The sequence below is a fragment of the Zea mays genome, chromosome 4, assembly GCF_902167145.1.
Source record: "Zea mays cultivar B73 chromosome 4, Zm-B73-REFERENCE-NAM-5.0, whole genome shotgun sequence".
Taxonomy (NCBI): Eukaryota; Viridiplantae; Streptophyta; class Magnoliopsida; order Poales; family Poaceae; genus Zea; species Zea mays.
The window spans coordinates 16,180,693-16,204,734 of NC_050099.1; the positions used below are offsets into that span (position 1 = coordinate 16,180,693).

General features: G+C 44.4%; 2 protein-coding genes across 12 annotated transcripts; both read right to left on the bottom strand.

Moving 5' to 3' along the window:
• Positions 1–413: 413 nt before the first annotated feature.
• LOC103652878 (saposin B domain-containing protein) lies at positions 414–3,874 on the bottom strand. 11 transcript variants are annotated; one of them, XM_008679864.3, is made up of 7 exons: positions 3,551–3,874; positions 3,188–3,307; positions 2,220–2,428; positions 1,801–1,998; positions 1,648–1,707; positions 865–995; positions 414–740 (listed from the first exon to the last, which is right to left on the bottom strand). In XM_008679864.3, exons 2-7 carry the CDS (start codon positions 3,270–3,272, stop codon positions 683–685), a joined length of 741 nt encoding a protein of 246 aa, XP_008678086.1. In that variant the 5' UTR covers positions 3,273–3,307; positions 3,551–3,874; the 3' UTR covers positions 414–682. The 11 variants fall into 11 exon arrangements, 7 of the variants coding, with proteins under 7 accessions (XP_008678086.1, XP_008678088.1, XP_008678083.1 ...); XR_004857628.1 differs by having other exon boundaries at positions 414–921; positions 1,086–1,707; XR_002269008.2 differs by having other exon boundaries at positions 414–995; positions 1,086–1,707.
• A 9,571-nt stretch (positions 3,875–13,445) lies between these two features.
• On the bottom strand, positions 13,446–17,989 carry LOC606409 (protein disulfide isomerase). Its single transcript, NM_001112284.2, has 10 exons — positions 17,751–17,989; positions 17,125–17,155; positions 16,733–17,020; positions 16,438–16,626; positions 16,173–16,298; positions 14,843–14,980; positions 14,572–14,691; positions 14,362–14,479; positions 14,074–14,186; positions 13,446–13,985 (listed from the first exon to the last, which is right to left on the bottom strand). Exons 1-10 carry the CDS (start codon positions 17,933–17,935, stop codon positions 13,749–13,751), a joined length of 1,545 nt encoding a protein of 514 aa, NP_001105754.1. The 5' UTR covers positions 17,936–17,989; the 3' UTR covers positions 13,446–13,748.
• Positions 17,990–24,042: the final 6,053 nt, after the last annotated feature.

Here is a 24,042-nt window from a genome sequence, read left to right on the forward strand (position 1 = left end):
AACACTAAGTTACGTGTGATCTGGTGGTTAGCCCCAAATTTCTAGAGCAAAGGGGCGTGAGTTTGAGTGCTCGCTCTGTACTATTTTTTGTGTGCGCTGTGCAGACACTGGCCATGGAGAGTGTGAAACCGTGGTAGCACCAGATGCCCACGTTAGGTTCTTAATAGATTACTAAGTTATGCCCGTGCGTGGCAATGACACAATCATCCTCTGTACTATTTTTTGTGTGCGTTGTGCGGACACTGGCCATGGAGAGTGTGAAACCGTGGTAGCACCAGATGCCCACGTTAGGTTCTTAATAGATTACTAAGTTATGCCCGTGCATGGCAATGACACAATCATCGCGAGAAGTATTTGTTGTTATGTAAAAAATTTGTTTGCTGGCCAAATAAAAATTAGAAGGGACGAGCTGGTTGTTCAAAGTTCTATAGACAATCTAAAGAAAATGTGAGCAACTTACATTTGTTACTAAAAGAAGCTAGATCAGTATACAGCTCCAGGTTGCTCCAGAACCAAATTATTGGAATGACAGGTCTTCTCAGAGAAGCGTACAACATTAACCATGGACCCGTATCTTAAAACAACAATATTTCCAATCAAATTGAAGTGGCTAAGACGCCTTCACGAGGTCAAAGACAGCGATGAATGGCATCAGACAGACCCTCCACTTCGATGATAACTCTCACCACCTCTCCCTTGTCGTCCTCCATGATGTGAAGCATCTGGCCATCGGGCTGTCCCTGATGATCAACGCGTAGAGCTTGCTATCGATATGCATCAGGTAGTGGTACTTGGCAGGGATTGGGAAGCTGAGCAAAAACTTCCTCAGCTTGACATGGCAGCTCATTAGCCGAGGATACATACTTCTCCGACAGTGGATCGCCACCCAGAACTCGCCCTTCTGGTTCGTCCTCACATTGTCTGGGAATCCATGCATGATAGCAAAAATATCCACAATGCCAACCTTCAGACCTTTCAACCACTATCTGCTCAACCTATCTTAGAAGAGCACAAGTATTGAGTACATAGTATCATAAAGCTCAAATAAGAAAGCTTAAATCAAATGTAAGAAAGAGAATGCACACCTGCAACAATATCGTCTAAATGCTTCATTCACTAATCAAAATACAATGTGTTGTACTGAAACTTTCCTCAAATCACAGGAACAGAGCACCAATCGAAGAGGACTGGGACCAACTTGGGTCCTCACAGATATTATTAACCAGTGCAGGGTAGTTGCTTCTAAAACTTAACCCTCTTGTCGTTAATTTGACAAAATGTAAACATAGAGAATCACATCAACTGCCAGCTTGCTAAAATATAATTAGTACATGTTGTTTGATAATCATTGAATCTGAGAACGACACTCCTGTTCTACCCCTCAAGAAAGAATTACTGGAGTTAATTTTCCCTTGCAACAACTGGGAGATATGAATGGTAAAGAAGAGATGATGAAAAAAAGTAGAGTATCTTTGCAACAACTATGATATTGTTAACTAATAAGGGTCTCGGACTGTTTCCAAAATCCAAAGTAGTAAGGGTAACCAATACAGCTGAGGAAACACTCTTAAGAACCTCATTAAGGAAGAGGACGAGCTCGCCTTTTGCACAGAATCACAAGGACAGAGGAAGAGCCAAAAAGCCTACCTGCTGGACGTGACCTTCGATCTTATTGCACTCCTTGACAAGAATCTGAATTATCTCAAACTGCAGACACACAACACAACCAAGCCAAAATGTCAGGCACACAGGATGACAACTCATGGCGGGGAACATGGTAAATGTCGCAAGAGCTATTACCTCCGCATCTGGATCTTTCAGTTTGGACATGATTTCATCGAGCAGATGGTGGCAGAACACACACGTGCTGTCACTTCCCACACCGGAGAGAAGAGCTGTGTCCCTGCACAGGCCATACCGTTTGCAGAACGCTTCCGGTCTGATCTCCGTGATCTTGGCAAACAGGAGAGTCGCATAAGAGTCCATCAGCTCGACACACTGCGAGATAGGGAAGTTGTTAGAGAAAAACTACAATAAACCCACGTAGTACTACTATTTCATATCAGGCAGCACCTTCCCAGCACGGTATATAGACACGTAGTATGGGAATAAAATGTTTATGCATATCTTGCAACCACAGCAGTGTTTTAGTTTTCTACAATACATACACATCTAGTTATATATAAGAATAATAAAGAAAATATGTTCAAGATGATCACCTTCTGTTCAAAGGAGAATGATTGGGAGCAAGCATCATGAAGGAACTCCATGATCCTGTCCTGTGTCTGTTCCTTGCCGAGATAAGTGACGGCTTCGCTCGTGAAGTTTTCACAGGCCGAGCATAGTCCGCTGCCACTCTTGAGACGGGCAGGAATCTTGGTTGAAGAAATTTGTTCCTTCAAGGCTAAGCCATGATGCGGGAGCTCGACTGTGCAAGATGAAGAACAAGTGAGAAAGCAGTAAGGGCTTCTTTGGATCGCAGGAATTTTACATGAATGATATAGGAATTTCACAGAAATTAGTTCAAAAACACAGGGAAAATACAGGATTCAGAAAATTATCCTTTGATCCAAAGGAGACCTAAAGGGTTTGGGTATGATCCAATCTGGAGGCAAAAGATCCAGTGCTACTAATAAGGAAGGGGTGTTTCATGGGTTGCAGTGGACGGATGCCGTGATGAGCGAGCCTATGTTATGTTATGTTATTTGGTACATAGCAACTGGGATAGGAGGAGGATCAGAAAATAAACATGTCATTTTTAGCTTGTTTGGTACTCGTGTTGATAAGTACCCTATAAATATCTAATACGACCGATGGTGATTATGGTTTCGCAGCAAAGCTATCTCTACTCTGCAGTAGCTATCCTTTCTTATCCCTTATCAGTGCAAATCCCAGCCTAAGTGGGTAAATCAACTCAACGGTGCTAATATGACCGGAGTCCCAGAGTTTCAGAGGAGAGGTGGTACTCGTGTTGATAATTGCCCTATAAATATCTAATACGATCGATGGTGATTATGGTTTTGCAGCAAGGCTGTCTCCACTCTGCAGCAGCTATCATATCTATCCCCTATTTCTCACAATGCAAACGGTGTAATCTACAGTGCAAATCGACAGCCTAAGTGGGTAAATCAACTCAACGGTGCAAATCCAGAGTGATGACTGATGAGAACATAACACAATCTATTACCAGCATCGTGGGCATGTGCTGCAGGTCCACAGGCCGCAGCGAGCAGCAAGAGGAGCGTGAGACAGAAAGGCGCTTTGGAACCCATCCGTATGGCGAACTCGCGATGCTTTCCTTCTCAACCTGCCATGGGAAGAAATATACTATGACATACAGTATAGAGCTTCAGATTTTTTTAAAAAAATCGAGTGAATTTCGGTTAACCAGGAACAAAGGAAGCGGGCCAATCAGTCAAGCAACCAACCGATCGAACAAGGGGAAGAACCCCCAGCAACCGCTGGCGAGGTTGCAGATTCCGGGCTGGGTGCTGGGGTAGGGAACAAAAAATAAATACAGCGATCTGAAGAGGAGGAAAGGTTGCCTGACCTGGAGGTCGGCACGGAGCCAATCGAATTGAGGAGCAGCGAGGACGCGGAAGGAACAAGCGGCTGCTCAAATAGGGGCGGGCGGTGGCGATTTCCTGCCCTTTTTTCTGGCTCTCTTTCCGGGCGGTCGTTACTTGTCGCTGATGCATAATCTTCAATCTAGACACCAATATCAGGGAGATAGCGAGATGAAAATAAACTTGCCTGGCTCGTCTCCCTGGTGGTTGACGGTTTGCTACTTATCTCTGATGATTAGTCACACCACCACGGCACCACCATAGCAGAAACGTGGCAGAGCAGATGTCGCACTACAGCCTACCTTTCTTCGACACATAAAAGTCAGGGATTTGGTGAACTTTGTATCCAGCTGCTAGAATCCATACCCAGCATAGCCTAGGTGAGTATACAAAGTTCACCAAATACAAAAACTAAAATCCAGCTGCTAGAATCCATACCAACAACAGTAGGAAGTCTTTCTGATGATAAAAGTCAGTGTCCTTGCATCAACATTACATAAAATTCCCGAGTTAATCGTGTCGTGCTCGAGCTCCTCAGTTGCATCAGCAACTAAAGAAACACCAACCATAGGTGGCATTGATTGCAACAAACTGGTAATTAGCCTTATACTAATATCACTTTTCTACTAAGTACTAACACTTAATCCAAAATCTTGATGATTAAAAAAACTCATGTTTCAATGAAACGACTCCCATCCTAAAGTGGTGTATAGTAGTTCAAATGAAAATAGAGCCTTTGCAAGCATCACCATACCTATAATGGACTAAGATTAACTGGAACTATCTATCCATTTTGTGAACTTTTGGAAGCAGAAGAGCAAGCAAATAATCTTGCTAGCAAAGATCCAAATTCAGAAAGAACATTTAGTCACTGATGGCCACTCCAAAAAAATTTTGTGGAATTACCAAAAAATGTACCGATTAGAGGACCACTCCACTCTAGATTGTACAAATCAAGGAGGACTTACCGGACAGATTCATTGACCTCTGAATGATCAACCAATGTATTAAGAAATAGAAATACTTACCCTTCATTGATCAGATTCATTGACCTGGCAGGAAATTGTTGTACACAAATTTATATTTAATAGATGTCATCTAAGTAGAAAGCAAAAGATATTTGCTATTATAGAGCCTTGTCGGTGTCGGTGTCGGTGTCGAGCTTGTACCAAAATAATGTTTCACCTCCTCCGCCGTTGCAACATAGGTCGGAAACATTCCTAACAAGCAGCTATGTAAGTGCTCTAAACAATCCATAATAAGTATGCATATATTGCCATTTTGTAATTCAGCTCCCTCGTTGAGGAAAACTTGATGTCCAGCCATTCTAATCCACATTTGTAAGATCACTAATAAAAATAATAAAAATATGCATGTTTTAATGAACATATGAACCGGCCATAATCTCATTGTTGGCAATGCAAATTGCCTATTTCGATTGATCAGAAGAGGGTACCTGTATTTCGATTGATCAGAAGAGGGCAATGCAAATTGCCTATTTCGATTGATCAGAAGAGGGTACCTGTATAACAAGAAACAGACATGCATGTTTTAATGAACATAAGCAAACGGGCACATAAGATCACTAATGAAAATAATAAAAATAACGAGGTAAGCAAACGGGCACATACCTACTGACTATTAGGAATAAGACATATATTGCTAACAAGGTGTATTTATGTTGTAATTCAGCTTACATAGTCGTGAGCGCATTTTTCTAAACTTATGTATGATACAATCTATAATTCACCAGTATGCATATATAGGAATGTCGAGCTGCATACTTATCAATAATTCAGTCAGAAATTTTCAAGAAAACACTAAGGACCCTTGTCGGTGTCGAGCTTCACCTCCTCCGCCGCTCGTTCCTGCCTCCTCCCGCCCACCATGCTCTATTGTTCTTGCCTTGTTAGTACATAGATTGTATAATACATAAGTTTAGAAAAAAGGGTTTTTATACTTGTCCTTTTACAGATCATGACTTATGGACCCTAAGATATTCTATAGTTATTCATGATTTGTTATAGTTTGAAAATTGTCTCCAGATTGTCATGATTCTGCAAATTATCAGTAAATTTTGTAATGTTATAGCTTGGACCTTTTCTTTGGTACTTCTTGGACTCACAGTTCAGAATTAAATCTAAAGAATTATGGTAGAAATTGTCATGCCACAGACTGCACAGTTACAGAAATTGTCAAAAGGAAGGCATCAGGTGAAGGTCGAGGTCAGGGATTTTATTAGGAAGGTTATGTAAAAGACTCACACGTGCCCTTCTATGGGACCAAAAAATAATATGACAAAGTTACTAAAAATGTAACAAAGGCAAACAAAATGAGCATTTGTCAGTGTCTTCTTGAAAATTTCTGGAGAATGTATTATATAACTTATACAAAATATTTTGTTAATATCTTTGACAAAGCATTTTAGCTAACACCTGTAAAAACTAAAGTTTGATGCTCCAATTTAATCGTGATAAGAAACAAAGAATAGTTAAAATGTCAGTAGAATCAGTGTTAGTGTTACTTAGTGTTGTTCTTTTTTCCATCTTCAGAGCTGAGTTTTAGGTGTCACCATAGTTAAAGTCAGTGTCATCATTTTCAGTCATATGTTTTATTTTGCAATATAAAACTGGATTCTTTGCTACACTGATTGGAATTGTATTATCACAAAGCGAGAAACTCTCTCAAAGGATAGGCTAAAGTCTTTGAACTTGAATTTCATCTAATAACGTTGTCAGTGTCATCATTTTGATACCCGTGCATTGTGACGACACACAATTATTAGATAAAATATTAACTCAAAAGGAGATTCTTAGAGTTTTTGAAATCAGATTAAGACTGAGCACGGCAATATGTCAGTTGTGTTAGCATGAGGTTATTGCTACATCAGTAATTATACTTTCATATGTTTCTACTGAATAGGGAGAGCACCAAAGAACAATACAATGGTTTCAGCTCGAACTGATAAGTGAAAGAATGAACCATCAAAACAACATAAATCATCACTGAAACCTGATTTAAGATTTAAAATCATATAAACCCACGCGTAGCCCGATGTGGCTTTATTTTTTGTCTAAGAAAAAATAAACGTATTTGGCTAAGAGAGAAGGTTCATGAGCATAAAACTAAGGTTTATAGAGTAGCAGCACAAGAGCGAAGATTCATGAGCACAAAACTAAGGTATCTAGAACTTACTGTCAAGAGAGTTTTAGCTCTATCCCTCCTTACTTCAGTCTCGACAAGGTCATACCAGTAACTGTCAAGAACACAAACTCTGTTAGGAGACATATTGTATCGCTACACCTCATATCTTAACAAAAAAGTATGGTCTCTCTGCTCTTGTCTTCTACACAGCATGCATGTGGGTGTTTCAGAGCCTATCAAAACTTGATGACACCCCCCATTCTAATCCACATTTGGGAGTAACAAATAAGCAAGATGGAACTAAACAGACAGGAACCTAAGCATATACCTCTGAGATGAAAAGAATGGCTGCGAATCGGTGAATCTGAGGAGAGTGGGGATGGGTTGGAGGCCTCACCTCTGTCCATCCGTTTAATAGCAGTCGTTCCTCTCCCTCGCGTGCAACCGGATCTCACGCTCACGGTGATGTTTGGCGGCTTTCCACGGATCTTGTTGGAGACAAAAGGAAAGAACAATGGTTAAGAGAGGATCCTACACGTCTGCTCCCTCCCACAAATCGATCCTACACACCGAGGATGAAGAAACAGATCGATCTAGGGTTAGGAAGAACCAGATCACGAGCATGTGAAGTGATAGAGAAGGGGGAGGAGGGAGAGAGCGCCTCTTGTGCGCACGTCTGTGTGGCGAGTAGTGCGCGCCGGGCGCGACACCCTGGAGAGCGGATAAAGGTCTCACCGGCGAGGAGGCACCTTGGGAGGGAGAAGGACAGCCGAGGAAGAGGAGTGTCCCCGCGGGGGAAGGGGACTTGTCACCTCGGGAGGAAGAACGTGGAGCTGTTGTCGAGCTTGGGGGCCTTGCGGCGATGGCCTTGGGACGCCATCTGTGGTGATCGCCAGCTGCGGTCGAGATTGAAGGGGGACGGGTGTCGCCAATGGTGGGGTGAGGCCGGTCGGTGGCAAAGGGACTCCCCTTCCGTGGAGAGCGTGGATCGAGAGCCGGTGCGTCGATCCTGGGCATCTGATTCGCCTTCCATGGAGAGCGCGACGCGAACGCAGATGGGAATATGGGGAGAGAGCAGGGATTGCGGCGATCCGGCGGATGATTCGCCTTCCATGGAGAGCGCGGCACGAACGCGGATCGAGAGGATGGGGCGAGGAGAGAGCCGGGATTGAGGCAATTCTGGGGACAGAGCGAAGACGGGGCGTGCGCGGCGCTCGCGCGGCGTGGTGGCGGCGAGATTAGCAGGGTGGGGGAACGGGCGGAGCCGTACTGAGGGTGTGGACGCCCTCCTTATCATCTTAAGTAGTAGAGATAAAACAGGGTTACATGTGAACCTGTCTCAAAATAAGCAGAACTGACAGAATCTACTCTACATACGAGAGAGTGCAGCTTTTGGCGTTTTTTATCCTCTCATAATCGTACGGTATCTGACAAGAATCTGGAACCGCCTACAAGTAGAGAGGATCGCAGTTTCACTTTCAGCCGTGCCATGTGTGCATGCCTACCGGTACTAGTCCAGTACTATTCTGAATTCCACGATGGTGCAGATTATAGATTTAGATCTAGTTTGATACTTTACTATTTAGCTTAATCCACATATGTTAAGATAAATTTACATTTGAATCTATCCTAATACACGTGGATTAAGAAGAATACTAGATTATTCAAACAAAGTCTTAGGATCCGTTCGGTTCCTCCCAATCCATCAATCCATATGGATTGCAGGGGTTTAAGTGAGTTTAAGTCCATATCAAGTTAGCATTCTTCATATTTTTTTAAACTCTTCCGATCCATGATGTATAGGAATAATCGAAAAAGACCTTAGAGGTTGTTTCGTTTGTAGGGATAATTTTTAGTCCCTTTATTTTATTACATTTTAGTCTTGTTTTTTTCCTAAATACAGAAAGTAAAACGGGACTAAAATAGAATAAAATGAAGAGACTAAAAATTAGTCCGTAATAACCAAACACCCATTTATAGAACTTAATTCTACAATTTTAAATTCTATTACGGGGCGTTTGGATCCATTCATTTTAGAGGATTTGAAATTTACTTAATAAAGTAACATATTTAGCTTGGAATTTAACATTCCACCACTTTTCTAAAGTTCAGATATAAGTCTATCTTAAATTCATAGGGTGGAAGATAGGAAATGATTTTATGTATCAGTATAATTTATTTCTACTCTATAAATTATAGGATGCTCTTCGGCTCACTCCCCTATAGTAAAAATGTAGCACATAAATATCTCCGACATCTTGCTAATAATAGTATACAAATATATTCTTCATAAAATTAAATTAGCTTAATTGATATGTGGCTAAATTACTGTTATAAGAATGGAATTCAATTCCAAGGATCCAAACGGGGCGCAGTGACCAGGCTTGGGCGACTGTTTACCAAAAACACAGGTCTCTGCAAAGTCGTAAGACCATGTATGAGGGATGACGCCTACCTAGTGCCGGAAGGTCAAGGCAGTTGGTGAATTGATGACAGGGAAGCCGGCGACCGAAGCCCCGGTGAACGGCGGACGTAACTATAATGGTCCTAAGGTAGAGAAATTCCTTGTCGGGTAAGTTCCGACACATACGAAAGACATAATGATCTGGGCACTGTCTCGGAGAGAGGCTCGATGAAATAGACATGTCTGTGAAGATGCGGACTACCTGCACCTGGACAGAAAGACACTATGAAGCTTTACTATTCTCTGGGATTGGCTTTGGGCTTTTCGTGCGCAGCTTAGGTGGAAGGTGAAGAAGGCCCCCTTCCGGGGGACCCGAGCCATCAGTGAGATACCACTCTAGAAGAGCTCAGATTCTAACTTTGGGTGGGTCAGACCCGCGGGCAAAGGGACAGTCTCAGGTAGACAATTTCTATGGGGTGTAGGCCTCCCAAAAGGTAACGAAGGCGTGCAAAGGTTTCCTCAGACCAGACGGACATTGGTCTTCGAGTGCAAAGGCAGAAGTGAGCTTGAATGCAAGACTCACCCGTCAAGCAGAGACGAAAATCGGCTTTAGTGATCCTACGGTGTCGAGTGGAAGGGTCGTCGCTCAACGGATAAAAGTTACTCTAGGGATAACAGGCTGATCTTCCCCAAGAGTCCACATCGACGGGAAGGTTTGGCACCTCGATGTCGGCTCTTCGCCACCTAGAACTGTAGGTGGTTCAAAGGGTTGGGTTGTTCACCCATTAATGTGGTATGTGAGCTAGGTTCAGAACGTCGTGAGACAATTCAGTCCATATCCGGTGTGGGTGTTAGAGCATTGAGAGGACATTTTCCTAGTACGAGAGGACCGGGAAGTACGCACCTCTGGTGTACTAGTTATTGTGCCTACTTTAAACGTTGGGTAGCCAAGTGTGGAGAGGATAAATGCTGAAAGCATCTAAGTAGTAGGCCCACCCCAAGATGAGTGCTCTCTCCTCCGACTTCCCTAGAGCCTCTGGTAGCACAGCCGAGACAGGGACAAGTTCTCCACCCATACAGGGATGGAGCGACAGAAGTATGGAAATAGGATAAGGTAGCGGCGAGACGAGCCGTTTAAATAGGTGTCAAGTGGAAGTGCAGTGATGAATGTAGCTGAGGCATCCTAACGAACGAATGATTTGAACCTTGTTCCTACACGACCTAATCAAATCGATCAGGCACTTGCCATCTATCTTCATTGTTCAACTCTTTGATGAAAAGAAAATATAAAAAAACCAAAAAAAAACTCTGCTCTCCCATCTCTTGGATAAATAGAGAGGGAGGGCAGAGTCCTTTGGTATCCCTTCCAGTTAAGAATTGGGACTTCACTATTACTAGTCAATATTTCTCTCATGCCTTTTCTCCTTCATGGTTCGATATTTTGGTGTCCTAAGCGTAGAGGAACCACACCAATCTATCCCAAATTTGGTGGTTAAACTCTACCGCGATGACGATACTTTAGGGGGGTCCTACATCAAAATAGCTCGATGCCAGAATGATAAAAAGCTTAACACATCTTATTTGACTTTTTCACTATTTTGAAATAAAAAAAGATTTAAATCCAAAACGTAAAAATCGTCTTATCCAAAACCTTAATCATCCCCACTTCACACCTCATAACGCACTGTTATTATAGAGAGAAAGACGTTTTCCATCTTCTTAACATGAAATGAAATAGCCGAGGAAAAGAAGGTTCCTTTTAGGTATCTCGGGAGTGGAGACGGATGGGCCTGTAGCTCATAGGATTAGAGCAGTGTAGCGAGCCCGCAGAAAAAACGGATCCGACATCCGAGAAAGTGAGGCACTTTAACAAAAGTAAACAGATATCTTACTGCTGAATCTATAGATGCCTCGAGACGGCTGACGGTCAAGCTAGCCAAAGAAAGTTGCATCTGATCTACAATATTAGCAGAGCAGGAGAAACAAATGTGTTAAGAAACCAGTATTGGGCTCTAAAGGTTCATATAACCACGTTTAGTTTAAACTCTAACTTTACACTATACTAGTCGGTTGTCCGTGCGTTGCGACGGCTTACAACAATACCCACGTAAACTATCCATCAAAAAAATTTAAGATTTTTTATTGATTGTCTTCGCTCTCTGTATAATATATTTTTTGATTTAACTAATGTTATTGTTTACTCCATGCAAATATGTCTTGGTGCAACACGACCAATGAAGTGAGCGATTAGAAGATAGTTCACAACGATTGACTGAATAAACAGAGATTATAAAATGACATAATTCCATCATACAAAGACCAAATAAAAGAAAGTTTGTCGGATCAAGTTTATAAAATAAGTCACATGAAATCAAACTTATAAAAAAAATAGATCAAAATATGGAGTGATTGCTAAAGTCATTATAAAATAAGTCCCATGAAATCAAACTTATAAAAAAAAATAGATCAAAATATGGAGTGATTGCTAAAGTGAGACATCAATAAAAACTGAATGCGCTCCATATAAATTACGCTACTTCGTAGCAATTACTAACGTTTAAAACCAACAAATGACCTTTCATTTTGCTGTTAGTGTGATAAATCATTGCTGCTTCATCCAATTCAGAAACCTCAAACACCATGTAGTCCATTGCGCCGATATGGTCTCAGAAACGACCTAATGCTTGCAAGAGCAAAGAACGTCGTGCCGTGCTTGAGCTATAGTCTCGGCCCGTAGTGCTAGCCCGGCCCGACATGATTATTTTTTTATTTTACAAAAAACGTATATACCTATATACAATTTATATTTAATATTAAAAACATTTTAGCATGATGTTTTACTGGTTAGACAGTTTCACCCAGTGTCTTCCGCCCTTCTTCCATCAGGGCATGGGTTCAAACACTACCTTCTGCACCGTTTTTAACATTTTACGTTGATTTAATTAAATAGATCGACGGGCTAACGGGCTTCTTCCATCAGGGCATGGGTTCGAACCCCACCTTCTACACCGTTTTTTAATATTTTATGTTGATTTAATTAAATAGATCGACGGGCTAACGGGCTTCTTCCATCAGGGCATGGGTTCGAACCCCACCTTCTGCACCGTTTTTTAACATTTTACGTTGATTTAATTAAATAGATCGACGGGCTAACGGGCTGGCCCGACACAGTTAGTAGGCCGACATAACGTGTCTGTGCCATAGTTGTGGCCCACGTACATCTAGCCCGTGTCGGGCGTCGTTACGCTGATTTAATTAAATAGATCAACGGGTTAATGGGCTGGTCCGACACAGTTAGCAGGCCGGCATGACGTGCATGTGCCATAGTTGTGGCCCGCGTGCATCTAGCCCATGTCGGACGTTGTTTGGCATCTATAGACGTGCATCAGATTAATTTGAAATAGCTGTGAGGGGTTATTTGTAAAAAATGACGTGCGACGACCGTTGAAACTGGTGCTTTAAGTATAGTATAGAAATAGAGAAAAATATCATCATAGGTGTAACGAGTAAACATAATAGATGAATGAAAAATTTAATTCTTTCTATATTTTTATGTCTCCTATGTTTATGAGTTAAGAGCTCCCAGAAAATGACTCCTGAAAATTAGTTTTAAGAGACAATCTAAAAAATTAGTGAGGGTAGATTTGAATCATTTCCCCAACAGATCACTTAAAGCGGTAGATTGTTTCTGAGAGCCTAAAAAAACCCTATTTGTAGCTATAAATGAGGGAGTTTTAAGGGTCATGAAAAAGTTAGGAGGACTTTAAGAGTGCGTTTGGTTTGAGGAATTAAGTGATCCATCTTTTTCTCACTCCTCATTTTTTATTTGGTTTGTGGAATAGAATGGGTTGATCCATCACCACCCATTCCTCACAAGCTACTAATTAGTATATACTTGAAGAATGAGTTGATTTCACCAAAATTGATGAAATGAACTTATGATGCATCACCTCATAAAGCATAAAGTGACTTTATAAACCAAAACACATCATAAGAGAATGTTGGAGACATGTTTTATGTTTTTTTCCAAAAAACTTGATTTATAGGAGACCTCCGGTGAGCTGTTGGAGATGATCTGAGGAGACTTTAGACTACACTTAGATCAGCCACATCCCTCGCGGCCTCGCCGATCGCCCTCCAACGCTCCAATCCCCTACTGCAAGACATTAAGGACACGAGGATTCAGTGATTGACGACCCTACCCTGTGCTCTCTTTAGAATTTAAATTTACATGTGCGAGCTCCGAAGCGCATTCTCCGTTCGAGTTTGCTTCCAGCGTTAGTGCTGGTGGACACGTCACAAAAGCGCCTGTTTCATTGACGCATCCAACGAGGCGGGGCGGACTAGCGATTTATTCATCCATTCAACCTCATCACAATCTGTTCCTTTCTACTGTCACTTGTGATAATTAACTAAAAAACACCCACCGACCGCGGTGTAATTGTGTACATAACCTCAATGGGATACACAGACATGCCGCCGCAGAGCAAAACACGTCGCAGATCCCCTCTCTCTCTAACTCCGTCCCTCTCTCTCTCTCCCTCTGGTCCCGCAAAAACTAGGCGTTGGAGGCACGTTAGCGCCAGGTTTTCCTCCCATGCTTACGCAGCCACAGCCGTCCACACCTTGGATGCTCACAGCTCGTCCTTGACGGGCTCGGCGGCGGCTGCCTTCTCGGATGCCGGTGGCGCCTGGGTGGTGGTGGTGGTGGCGGCGCCTGCGGTCTCCTTGCTCTTCTTGATGAAGTCGACGATGTCGTCCGCCGTCCTGCCGCTGTCGTAGGATGTCACCTTCCCGCTCGGGGTCACGAAGTACAAGGTCGGGTAGCCTTGGACGTCAAACTCACTGGGAACGTCATTGGCAGTCGCGTCCTGGGAACGAAGTGGTGTTAGTGTTTTGTAAAAGGGGGTGGTGGGTGCATACTGCATAGTGACCAAGACTCGTGGGGAAGAAACAGACCATCTTAGCAATCACGACTTCCTCGTCGCTCTGGAGAGTGGTGGCTGCCTCGTCCAAGATGGGCGCCAGCTTCTTGCAGTGTCCGCACCAGGGGGCATAGAATTCAATAAGGACTGCAACAGAGTTATACATATCAAGACTATTTCAATCTATTAAAGGGAAAAAAAGACTTCCATCCCTGAGACGAAGACAAGAACTACATGCTAAACACAATTCTGTTGAAATTTTGCCTCCCATAAATAATTCTTATTGTTTGATGAAAAATAACAGAATAATCAGGCCACATACCATTTTTGCCAGATTTGAAGACGAAGTCGTGGACGTTGTCAGCGACAACCACCTTAACAGGCTCATTGTTGACCTCAGGAATAGGCTCAGACTTCCTGAACGGCGTCAATTTGCCATCCTACAAATATAACAGGTCAATGAGCTCTACAATAGTACTAATTAAACCGAACAAGTACTCGCAAGAGTGTATTGAAGTCAACCAGCACTTACAAAGTACTCCTTCAACCAAGCGACGATCTGGTCAGCCTCAACGTGAACCTTCAAGAACTTCTTGGAGTCACCATCCTGGATGAGGATAAGGGGTGTCTGGTCCTCTTTCAGGCCAAAGTACTGTCATTGCAACAGTTTGACCGGTTACCATAGAGGGTTTTGGTATGTGAAATTAGGTAGTGTTTGGTTGAAGAGCCAAGTAGAACGGAGCGGCCTCAACCAAACACTACCTTAAAAAGACATCACGCAGAAGGGGAAGTGAGAATCAAACCTGGAAGGCACCCTGGCTGGCTTCGATGTCACCAATAAGGAACTTGATTTCCTTGTCCTTGAATTCCTCCGCGGCAGCAGAGTAGGCAGACTTGAAAGAATCAAAAGGTCCGGTGGAGAAGTTCAAAAACAGCATAGCCTGCCAATCATTTGGTGTCACAGAACAGTGAAAATAGTCAGTGATGAATATTTTAAAACCATTTCGCAAGTGCAATGCTGTTTCCCAAGACGCCACTGTTTCCCAAGACGAGCTGGGTACGCCTGGACACACCTAGGTGACGCCTTTGAAACACTGCTGTAAACATCCTTTTCCAACCCACAAGAATTATAGCTTCATTAAAATATGGCTAGAACAAGTTGTTATGCAAAACCAAAAAGGTCAACGATGGCACTAGAAATATACTACTTCATAATTAAGAGACTCAAGACTCCAAATTGTCAAGCATTGCATTCAATACAGTTATGCTGCGTTCGGATGTATGCATTGAGCCTTGGAATTAGGAATGGGCATTGAAACCCCTGTATGCCAGCTGTTTGAATGTCCTAGAATACGGAACTAGAAATGGACTCCAATGCCAACCGGTATTCATCAGGCAATCGACCACATGCCCTCCATACCGAGCGATATTCACTGGAATCATGCATTCGTCCTCATCCCGTCTCCTCGCCTCTCTGTAAGCACCGCTATGTAATCGTGCATTCATCCTCATCCTGTCCCCTCGCCTCTCTGTCAGCACCGCCCTTCCCTCTCCTCCGCCGGCGAGTTGTGTGTCTTCTCCCCCTTCCTCCGCCGGCGTGCCACACGGCTGCTCCCCCGCCTCCCTCCACATGAGGGCCCCTCCGTGGTGAGCCTAGCACCCCTCTGCCAGCGGACACCAGCCTCCCCCCCCCCTCCGGTGCTACGGATCCGGGAGGGGCGCGTGGATCCAAGAGGGGCAACACTACTCTCCTATGTGCGGCAATAGCAGTGAGGGGTTGCCCGAGTAGTGGTCACTTATCAGCCAAGGTGGAAGAAGAGGACAAATACAGAAAATTGAAATGAGTCCCTTCCTAAGATTCCAAACTCCAATACAATGACACAGACATACAAACAATAGAATTGGATTTGCATTCCATTCAACACCATGGCTGATTTGGTATTGAATCCAATTCAATTACATGCCCTCCAACATCAACATCCAAACGAAGCATTATGGCACACTAAAGCAAGTTGGATGCAGGCATGGTAGCTTGTGATCAAATGAGTTGATATCCAGTAGTAACTGAAGTTATAAAAATGGCCATGTTAACCAACAAATGGCCAAGTTATTAAAAAATGACATGTTGTTTACCTTGGGGGCTGAGCTTTGGAAGAATTTCATGAGGTATGGGTGGTTGTCAGGGTTCTTGTCAAAAGTGACAACTCTAGGGATGGTGCTAGCATCAATAAACTTCATCAGTGCAGCGACATCAAAATCCTGCACAATGTAACAGCATTGTGTCACTAGTGACAAACTCACATGATATTTGCATAGATGGTAAGCATAATTACAAGTATGAAATAAATGGGCGCTCCAATAACTACAGCCAAAATGTAACAAAGAATGTGAGTAAAACCTTGCTGTCAACAACAAGCTCATCAAATGGCTTCAGCAGCCTGACCAATGGCCGTTCCACTGCTGCATCACCACGTGGGAGGTGGTTGGCATGCAAAGTGTGGCCAAAGTCGTAGTCAGACCTCAGCTTCTCTGCGACCTCCATGAAGTTTGTAAATTCGGTGCCGCTGAATTCAGCGAAGATACCAACCTGTAAAATTGCAATTATTATGTACAATCAGTTGGCCTGATCATCATAATACAGATTAAGTGATTACTGAATAAAAACAGGTGAAAACTTTGAATTGGAAGCTTACAATGTAGATCTTCTTGTCATCGATAAGGGCCGTCGCATCTTCTGGTGACTTGATCTCCTTGGACGCAGGGCCAACCTGCTTCTTCAAGTAATCCACAATGCCATCAGCCTCCCTAGGGCCCTTGTATTCCTGAATGTTCTTCCCCTGGTCCCTGAATATCTTGATGGTTGGGAACCCTTGGATCTCGTACTTGGTAGCAAGCGGCCTGTTCTTCTCCTCGTTAGCATCAACCTTAGCGAGAACAATCGGTGGGTCATGCTTGCTAAGTGCCTTGGCCGCATTCTCATACTGAAACATCAAAGAAAACACAGTTTAGCTTATGGGATTAAACCAATCAGAACACAACCCATGTGTAAGTAAAGGTAGTGATTACAGAGTAGGAGATCCATTACCTCTGGAGCAAGTTTCTTGCAGTGCCCACACCTGCAGGTTCGATTTGACAACATTAGCTATAACAATTTAACTAATAGAGATGATTTACCGATAGCAACAGTAATCACACAGAAGTAAGAGTGTAAGACAACAGTGAAGTTCAAACTTGTAAGTGTGTCCTAAAAGTAGTCACACAGAAGCAACAGCACATGAGTACAGTTAAGTGCGGACATGATTCTTAAACATGACAAAAAAAAGGCACCGCACAGACGTCAAATCAAGCACACCAACCGCAGAAAACGAACAAAACCCACGATTCATCACCCTTGAGCCATCGAGTAACCAGACCAAACAAGGAATCGACGAAAACAACAGCTAGCACTACTCGTCTAAAGTCTTGGCCTGGAACTTCGAGCTGCCGCGCGCGTGAGAGAACAGTAAACAAAAACAAATCCACGCGAAGAACAGCGACCAAATCAGTGCGAATTAGACACCAGACGCCGCGTAACAACATGAAAAAAAAACAACCCGAGCACAAGTCCAGCATCTGAAAAGAACGCCCACGCATCACTCCATACCCACAGCCTAATCCCCGATCCGAGATCTACCCGTACTGCTAGAAGAATCGGTCAAGCTGGGGGCTCACCAGGGGGCGTAGAACTCGACGACCATGAAGGGGTGCTTGGCGACGGCCTCGTCGAAGCTGTCGACGTCGAGGGTGAGCACGGCCTCGCCCTCCGCGGCGGCGGCGGGCTCCTCCTCCGCCCGGGCGGAGAGCGCGACGGCCAGCGCGAGCAACAGCGAGATCCAGGCCTTGGAGCGGATCGCCATGGCGGAGCAGCGGAGTGTGGCCCGGGTCAGATTTCGTCCGGAGGGGTGAGACACGAGGCAGCACGCTGCTGCCGGGGGATTTAAGGGCGGCGGGGCACGCGAGGAGTCCACAGTGAGGGACTGGACTGGGACTGGCGCCCCGGGTCCACCAGGGCCTGGGCTGCGGGTCCCCTCCGCCCGCGCAGGTCACGAGATATTTGCAGGCCACGTTTGCAGTTGGGTCCCTGTGGTTATCGCGAATAGCTTGAATAATCGCGTCATTAAGAGGCGCTAAAGACGGTGGGTAGGAAAAGACCGCGTTGCCTGTTTTTTTAGGATGTAATTGATAAAAGTTAAGGGGGCTAAACAGTGGGCGGTCGGTCCTAACTCCTAAACGCGCCGCCGGGTACACGGTGGCGGGCGGCCACGTACATGGGCGGGGCCTGGGCCAATCGCGGGACTCCACGTCACGGATGTGACATGCCCACGGCCTCTGATTAGCCGCGCGACGTGGGGGCGGGGGGTGTTTGGTTTACTTCGTATGAATGTTTAAATAATATATATATAATAGTATGTACTTATAAAACTAATTGTACAAACAAACGAGACAAATTTATTAAATATAATTAAATCTATATTGAATATTTGCAATTGATATTCAAATATTTGATGCGGTAGGACAGAGATGGCAATGTGTACGGGTATGATTAAATAATCATGGATCATTATCCATTGGATTGGGTATGGTGGAATTTTTTATCTACGGGTACGGTTATGGATATAATAAGGTATCCGCGGATATTTTTTCACGGGTATGGATATCCAGTATCCACACCTATTATCTGATGGATATCTAACATGTGGACCATCCAGATTTAATATATTATCCTAAATTATCATTTTTCAATTTTTATTCATGGCGTGTTGTTTGGTGTTGAAATTATCATTTCATACTGTTAGAATGATAATTTTTGGAATGTGATAAATTGTTGTTTGGTGTTGAATGCTAAAGTTGTAGTGGACGGAGGTAACTGGTATCTGCCGGATAGTGCATACCCGGCGGGTACGGGTATGAATACAGATCCATACCTACGAACGTTTATGGTTACAAATATGAGTTGGGTTTTGTTTCGTAGTTATGGATTCGCGAAGTATATATCCGTATACTACCCACTCGATTGTAATTTGTAGATATAGACCAGTTCAGTGAGAGTATCGTGGTGAACATCAACATCATATGTAGTATAGGGTCAAATTAAATACGGTGTTTTATACAAAGATGCGGTTCCTTGAATGGTTAACTTTTCAAGGTGGATATAGGGTGTGTTTGGTTTAGCTTTTGGCTTTGGCTTTTGCCCCCTAAAAGCCAAAAGCCAACCAAAGGGTTGGATTTAGGAAGCAGCTTTTTCTAAAAGCTGACTTTCTCGCAGTGCAAAACTGAAAGCACCCCTGGACCTGCTTTTAGTGGCTTTTGGATGAAACTGTGAAAACATATATCGAAGAACTTTTAACGACTTTTAGTGGTTTCCATCAAACAGTTTTTAGCTTTTTAACAACTCACAGCCTACAGCAGTTTTTTCCACAGCTCACAGCCCACAGCAACTTTTTTCACAGCCACAGCCCAACCAAACAGACCCATAGTACATTATCGGGTTGTTTTTTTTTTTACAAGAAGGTATATTGTCGTTGACTGTTCACGTGCGAGCATATACGGATCGATCACGATTCACAACTCGTGAATCACGAGACCTGATCCTGATGGCTGATGCAGCTTGTGTGTGACAGCTAATCATGCATAGACAGCGAGGTAGGTACAACTCTGAGCTCTTGATCGATTTTTTAAGTATAAAAAGCAGCTAAAAAACTATATAATATAACTTTGAGCCTCCAGATCATAAATATAATTCAGAAATTATAGAGTCATGTAGATACATGCTCTTCTATTTTTCTAGTTGAAGCTAGTCTCTTATATTTTTTCGGTTAACCTCTAAAACCAACCAAAAATCATATATTAAGATCTTGTTCAGTTATTTCCATTACACATGGATTAGATGAAATTGGAAAAAATTAAGAAATTTGACTTTCTTTGAATTTAAACCACCAAATCCATATGGATTGAGAGCGATCCGGACAAAATTAAATAGGGTTGTACATGTCCTAATAGACGATCCATCAATATCGTGTTAACCATTATTATACATAGTATATATAGACATATAGTCGCCAATCAACATCAAATCTCATCGAGCAGAAACTAAATAGTCCGAATAAAGTGTTCTTCTGTTCTTGGATTACCGAAATTCTTTACGCGCAGAAACACAGAGAAGCGAGCAGGGAAGTCACGGGGACTGGGAGCATAGTAACATTTCAATATGGGAGGTGAGATCCGATAGATTCTCAACTTCTATTCGGTGGCCGAAATGGAAGCGCATCAAGGGCGAGTCGAGATTCTCGTAAAGTGCGCGCTCAAATCCGGACAAAACTATGTACTAGTATTTGCTACATATTGTGCTGTAAAGAAAAGTGTCCCATGATTTTTTGTTGTCAGATTAGCAACGCACCAAAGGTTGACGCTGTACATTTTTGTTCGCTTACTAACGGTAATAAAGTAGCTAGGCGGTTTCTTTTTGTTGTTGTTCTGTAAATGACGACACCAGCCTCTCCCTCTCGTTTGCTCTACCACCAGAGAGAGAGAAAAAAGGCCAGCCATGCACAAACAAAGTACTAGCAGGCTTTGCTCATTCTTTGCATTTGGCTCTCCAGATTAGGTATTGCTCAATTCGACTGTGGATTCCAAAATGCATTTACACTCACTGGACAATGGTATTAACGTGATTGCCGTATTTTTCTTATTCTTTTTTAGTAGATTCGTATGCCATTTACACTTTTAGGACTCTCTTAGAACCCAGAAATTTAATAGGAATGTGTCGGTACCTTAAAACAGGGGTATCCTCTTCTATAGTGTGAAGACGCTACACCCGTACGACACCTCCAGGTCACACGGAGAGCGGCACCCGACCCCACCACATGGGCAAGCCTAAGGGCACTACGTGGCGAGGAAGGATAATACATCCCAGGAAGCACTATCGGGTCCGGACCTCCGCAGAGGAACACCGGACCCCTGTACGTACAGGTCCTAAACTCCCAAGAAGGCATGCCGAACCCCCCCGTGTCCCAGGCCCCCCGAGTGAGGTCCGGACCTTAGCAAGGTCCCGGGACGGAGAGGACCCCGACACAGGCAAGGGTCCGGTGCCGACACGTGCCCAGGCCTTGCCCTACACCCCGCTCAAGCGGAGACCCGCCGCAGCCGCGTGGCTTGTGGCGCGTGACATAAGCCAATGGGTCGAGCCTGACGCAAGGCCCATACGGCCGTGCATTCTTTGCATTTATTGCGGAAAGGATGTGCCGCCTGCCACCACGCTGACGGGCGACGCGCCCTCTCAACATTTAATGTGTCCTGTCCAATCCATCGGCAGACGGCGTCAGGGTCACTGAAAGGGAAATGTGCCCTTGGGCCATTTCTAAGTATTTTGGTGATTTAGTGTCCAACACAAGTACTTAAGTATTAAACTATGCCAAATGGTGGACAAAATGCAAATCAATGCAAAGGTATGATTCTAGACTTAGTACATTGGTTTTTGTGTACTAACATATTTGTCTAAGTGCTGGAATTAGAGAAAATTCAATTGGAAAAGACTTGGCTCGAGCAGCCAAGACTTTGCTCAGTCTGGGTGCACCAGACTGTCCGGTGGTGCACCAGACAGTGTCCGGTGCGCCAGACTGGCTCTGGTGAAAAGGCTGCTCTCGGGTCTCGACGGCGGCGTACGGCTATAAATCACCGGACTGTCCGGTGGTGCACCGGACAGTGTCCGGTGAGTCGGCTGCGGCGAAGTCGCCGCTCTCGGGAACCAAGTCAACAGCGTACGTCTATAATTCACCGGACTGTCCGGTGAGGCACCGGACTGTCCGGTGAGCCAACGGTCGACCGCGCAATCCGCGCGTGACGCGTGGCCGGGCCAACGGTCTGAAGGGGGCACCGGACTGTCCGGTGTGCACCGGACAGTGTTCGGTGCGCCAACGGCTCCAAGTCTCCAACGGTCGGCTGCACCAGAAGAGGAAAGAAATCTGCACCGGACAATGTCCGGTGCGCCAGGCTACAGAAGGCAAGAATTGCCTTCCTGGAATGCTCTCAACGGCTCCTAGCTGCCTTGGGGCTATAAAAGGGACCCCTAGGCGCATGGAGGAGCACACCAAGCATTCTCTAAGCATTCCTAAGCATCAAGGCTCCAATTCCGCGCATTTGATTCCTTGTGATAGCAACTAGAGCTCCATTTGAGTAGAGAACTCTTCGGGTTGTGTTGTGAGCTCGAGTTGTGACTTGTGTGCGTATTTGTGCTCTGATTTTGTGTCTTGTGTGCGTTGGTCATCCCAACCTTACTTCCGTGCTTCTTTGTGAACATCAAATTGTAAGGGCGAGAGGCTCCAAGTTGTGGAGATTCCTCACAAACAGGATATAGTGAAACAAAGCAAAACACCGTGGTATTCAAGTGGGTCTTTGGACCGCTTGAGAGGGGTTGAGTGCAACCCTCGTCCGTTGGGACGCCACAACGTGGAGTAGGCAAGTGTTGGACTTGGCCGAACCACGGGATAAACCACTGTGCCTCTCTGTGTTTTGCAAGAACTCCTCTCTAGCCACTTGGCTTTATTGTGCTAACTCCTAATCAAGTTTTGTGGCATTAAGTTTCAAGTTTTTACAGGATCACCTATTCACCCCCCCCCTCTAGGTGCTCTCAATTGGTATCAGAGTCATTCTCTTCAAGAAAGGGACTAATCGCCCGAAGGGATGGATCCTAAGGGAAAGGGGATAGTGATCAATGACAAGGAGAAGGAGTCCTTCATCAATGAGACGAAAGACGACAAGCCCACTGACTCGGGCTCAAGTCATAAGAAGAAGGACGGGAAGAAGAAGAGGCGCATCAAGAAGATCATCTACTACGACGACAGCGACGAGTCCTCTTCTTCCCAAAAGGACAACGACGACAACGACTACGAGAAAAAGAAGACGGTTAACTCGAACTTTTCTTTTGATTACTCTCGTATTCCGCATAGTTCAAATGCACATTTGCTTTCCATTCCTCTTGGCAAACCTCCACACTTTGATGGAGAGGACTACGGATTTTGGAGTCACAAAATGTGTAGTCACTTGTTTTCTCTCCATCCAAGTATATGAGAGATAGTAGAAAATGGAATGCAATTTGATAGCACGGATAGTCCCTTGTTCATCAATGAACAAATTCATAAAAATGCACAAGCTACTACTGTGTTGTTAGCCTCATTGTGCATGGATGAGTACCATAAAGTGAGCGGCTTGGACAACGCCAAGCAGATTTGGGACACCCTCAAGATCTCACATGAGGGGAACGACGTCACCATGCTCACCAAGATGGAGTTGGTGGAAGGCGAACTAGGAAGGTTCGCAATAATCAGAGGGGAGGAGCCAACCCAAACATACAACAGGCTCAAGACCCTCGTCAACAAAATAAGGAGCTATGGAAGCACGCGATGGACGGACCACTGAAAGGGAAATGTGCCTTTGGGCCATTTCTAAGTATTTTGGTGATTAAGTGCCAACACAAGTGCTTAAATGTAAATCAATGCCCATGGATGAACAAAGTGCAAATCTTCAACAAAGGTATGTTTCTAAGTCTTAGTACATTGGTTTTGTGTACTAATATATTTGTCTAAGTGTTAGAAACAGTTAGAAGAAGAGAAGAGAAGACTTGGCTGTGTACAGCCAAGAGGCTGTTTCGGTCTGGGGCACCGGACTGTCCGGTGGTGCACCGGACAGTGTCCGGTGGTGCACCGGACAGTGTCCGGTGCGCCAGGCTGCCCCAGCCGAAGAGGCCGCTCTCGGGTTTTTCTCCGGCGACTTCGGCTAAAATTCACCGGACTGTCCGGTGTGCACCGGACTGTCCAGTGAGCCAACGGTCGGCCGGGCCAACGGTCGGCCGCGCGATCGGCGCGCGACACGTGGCCGAGCCAACGGTCGGAAGGAAGCACCGGACTGTCCGGTGTGCACCGGACATGTCCGGTGCGCCAACGGTGCGCAGATCTGACTCTGACAGCAA